This window comes from Colobus angolensis, unplaced genomic scaffold (genome assembly GCF_000951035.1).
Source record: "Colobus angolensis palliatus isolate OR3802 unplaced genomic scaffold, Cang.pa_1.0 Scaffold471, whole genome shotgun sequence".
NCBI classification, from domain to species: domain Eukaryota; kingdom Metazoa; phylum Chordata; class Mammalia; order Primates; family Cercopithecidae; genus Colobus; species Colobus angolensis.
Window position 1 is genome coordinate 375,191 of NW_012118166.1, and position 3,452 is coordinate 378,642.

The 3,452-nt window shown below is 63.2% G+C and overlaps 1 protein-coding gene across 1 annotated transcript in view; it reads right to left on the reverse strand.

Annotated features, from left to right (window-relative positions):
- SEPT5 (septin 5) overlaps nucleotides 1–2,771 on the reverse strand; it is a 3,958-nt gene extending 1,187 nt beyond the window's left edge. Inside the window, exons 1-8 of the mRNA XM_011958676.1 lie at nucleotides 2,508–2,771; nucleotides 2,314–2,400; nucleotides 1,967–2,090; nucleotides 1,751–1,885; nucleotides 1,539–1,656; nucleotides 1,335–1,436; nucleotides 489–585; nucleotides 243–403 (exon numbers count right to left, since the gene is read on the reverse strand). Of these exons, the coding sequence (XP_011814066.1) occupies nucleotides 243–403; nucleotides 489–585; nucleotides 1,335–1,436; nucleotides 1,539–1,656; nucleotides 1,751–1,885; nucleotides 1,967–2,090; nucleotides 2,314–2,400; nucleotides 2,508–2,517 (834 nt within the window). The 5' untranslated portion in view covers nucleotides 2,518–2,771. The remainder of the gene's footprint in view (nucleotides 1–242; nucleotides 404–488; nucleotides 586–1,334; nucleotides 1,437–1,538; nucleotides 1,657–1,750; nucleotides 1,886–1,966; nucleotides 2,091–2,313; nucleotides 2,401–2,507) is intronic.
- Nucleotides 2,772–3,452: the final 681 nt, after the last annotated feature.

Sequence of the window (3,452 nt, forward strand, 5' to 3'; positions counted from 1 at the left end):
GGGGGGGAGGGATGGACGGGGCGGCGCCACCCGGAGGCTCAGCGTGGGCTGGCGATGCCTGGCCCATCCCCGCTACTGCTGAGGCCCTGCCCTCCGGAGCCCTCACAGCCCTGGACTGGTTCTAGGGAAACCAGACTCTGGGAGGGGGGGCGATTTGGGGGATCGTGCAAGGTTCAAGCCTGGGTGGGCTGACAGGACCGGCCCTCAGTTATGGAGACGTGGGCGGGGCCGGAGGGGTGAGGTCTGGCTCGAGGAGGGGGAGCGCACCTGGTCATCTGCTGGATGCAGTGTGCGCGGTAGTTCTCGTAGTGCACGTCGCACGTCACGTCCTTGAGGTCGTGCATGTGCGTGCGGATGAGCATGTTGCGCAGCTTCACGAAGTCGCAGTGCGCCTGGTTCTCCACTGCGGGGTGGGAGTGGGTGGTGGGCTGGCGCCAGCCTAGGACAGCATTCCCCCACCAGACCTGGTACCCCAAGACTCCACTCACCCTCCACGATCCCCCAGGGGTACAGGCGGCCCCGGACACGCTGCCCCTTGGCCTCCACCACCGTGTTGCTGCCTATAACAGCAAAGGGAGCGCTCTCCTGGGGGAAGGAGGGAGAAGGGCTCACACCCGGTCAGCATAATTGCAGGGTTACTGATGGGAAACGGGCATGTAATTCCCAGGGCACCCCTCCAGCATCACCATCAACGACCTCTCCTCAAAGAGATCCTGGTATTGCCCCTTTCTGGCCTTTCTGCCACTGGCTGGAGACAGCCCATGCGGCTCACATGCCAGGGCCTTTCCAGGCATGCTCCACCCTCATCTCCTCCCTCATCAAGAACCACACCCTCCAGCAGCCCCTTTCCTCCCCAGGGCTAAGCCTATGTCTCCCCATGCCGATGCCCCTGCCCTGGTGGCCACCTTCCCCTGGCATGGTCTCCATCATCACCACTCGAGTTGCTGGGGCACCTGAAGCCACCAACCCTGGAGTTCAGAAATCTGGGAACCAGGGTGTGCCACTGGGCCAGCCCCTTCCTCTGGTAACCCATGGAAAGAGGGTTGGGGTTGGGGGCCTGGCCCACTGTTGCACTTCTGGATCTGGGCAAGTGCTCCATACCTGCCAAGCACCATGTGGGGCCCACATGACCCACCCCAGCCAAGCATGGTGACGTTTGCCTTCTAGTTCTGGATGAAGGGGGTACAGGTCCTCTACTCCTAGAACAAATGACTCTTGCCCCCAACTGGGCTGAGCTTGCCCTCCTCCAGCAGGCCCAGTGTGAAGGAGACCAGGCCCTCTGGTTCTGCCCCTCGCCACCTCCATCGCCCTGCCCCAGCAGTCTGCATGTTCACCTTCAGTTCCCGGTCCTGCTGCTTGAAGTCCTCATCCTCATCCGAATCACACTCAGGGAACTGGTATACATGGATCCCAAACTTGTCAATCTCCTCCCGGATCTGTGGTGGGGCAAGAGCCGTCAGATTTGAGGCCGGTCAGGTCCCCCTTGTCCCCTCAGCCCCAGGGCCCTGGCCAGGCCCCTGTGCTGCAAGCAAGCTCACCCGCTCCTTCAGTTTCCGGATCTCACTGGGGACAAGACAGTCAGCTTTGGCGATGAGAGGCACGATGTTAACCTTCTCATGCAACGCCTTCATGAAACCCACATCCACTGGCCGCAGCCTGCCGAGAGCAGCCAAGTGTGGGCACAGGCACAGCCAGGGGCCATATTGTAAGGGGGTGTACTCCCGAGTCTGGCCCCAGGACAGTCACGCACCCATGCCCGAAGGGGGAGATGAAGTACAGGCAGCAGTGCACTCGGTTGTCTTGGATGTTCTTTCGGTTGAGGCCGCTCTCGTCGCGGAAGTACTGCTCAAACTGCTGGTCCACATAGTCGGTGATGGGCTTCCAGCTGTGGGCAGGAGGGAGGTGAGGCCAGGCCTGGAGTGCTGTGGCCGCCTAGGCAGGGCCTTTCTCAGTAGGCCTCGCTCACCACTCGGTGTTGTTGACGGCATCCCCGAATCCCGGTGTGTCCACGATGGTGAGCTTCAGCTTGACTCCCTTCTCCTCAATGTCCACCGTGTGCTTTAGAATCTCTACCGTCTGGCTGATGCGCTCTACGGGGAAGGGGCCACTGGAGGGGCCTCTCCAACCCTCAGCCCCTCACCCTTGGCAGCCAGGACCCTTGTCCTCATCCATCTTGGTGCCTTGGCCCTACCCCCCGGGGGACCCACACCACAAGAACAGAACAGTGGGAGCTGGACCTGGAAGGGAGTCCTTAGAGAGGTCCCATGGAAGGGGGCTGGAGATCAGTGCCAGGGCCTCCTGGGGGCCACTCACCCTCGGCACTGAGCAGCTTCCGGTCCTTGTATAAGTCTGTCAGGAAGAGGCTGTGGACCAGTGTGGACTTCCCCAGGCCTGACTCACCTGCATACAGGTACAGAGAAGGAGTTGGGTTAGGTCTGGGGCTCCAACGACAGAGCGTGGCTGGCCAGGGACCCCAGCCACTCCCCTGAGGAGCCCAGCCCACTCACCAGCCACCATGAGCGTGAAGTCAAAGCCTTTCTTCACTGACTTGCGGTGCACCTGGTTGGGCAGTGTGGCGAAGCCCACGTACTGCTTGTCAATGTCCTGGGGGCAGGGGGGGATAGGTTAGGGACAAAAAGGTTTCTCCGGAAGCCCAATACCCTGTCTCTTACCAAATGCAGGATGAGGAGACAGCAGAGGGTACGGTTCCCAGGGTGGGGCATTTCACTGGCAAAAATGAAGGGAGGGCCCATGGGCAAAAGACTGGAGATAAGAAGGCAGGCCAGGGGATGGCAGAAGAGGACACCCCTGGCCCCAACCTCAGGGAGGGCTCTGTAGGGACCGAGGCTGTGTTTGTCCCTTGGGGAGATGTCAGGCTGCAGCAGGCACAGGCGGTGTCCTCCCTCCTCAGGCAGAGGACAACAGGATTGGGACCCCTGGGACACACTTAAGGCCCTCCATAATCCGGAGAAGCTCGGGGCCTCCACACTCACCCCTCCGGAGAGTGCCAGGGGCGGGAGGCCCCACCTGGCCTGGATCCAGCCGCGGGGGCGGCGGCAGCGGCAGCGGCGGAGCAGCGCCTATTTATAGACGGCGGCGCCGAGCCTACCCCGCCCGCGCGCCCAGGCGCCCAGCCCCCGCAGACCCTTGGGGCCCCTGAAGGGGTCCCATGGCCGCATTCTCCGCCCCGTTTTGGGGACGCGGGAAGTGAGGCCTGGACAGGGCACATCACCCACTGTGGGGCGGCGGACCCCCGAGGCCGCTGCAGAGGGCAGGGCTGAGCCTAGGCGCTGGCGGGCCGTGGCGCGCGGGGATAGGGACCCCCTGCCGAGTCTCGGGGCCCGCGGGGTCACAGACCCACGTTCTGCCCTCTCCACACACGCACCTTGAGCCGCCTCTGGGCCTGGGTCCGCGGCGACAGCAGCTGCTCCACCAGGCGGTCCTGGGGCGCT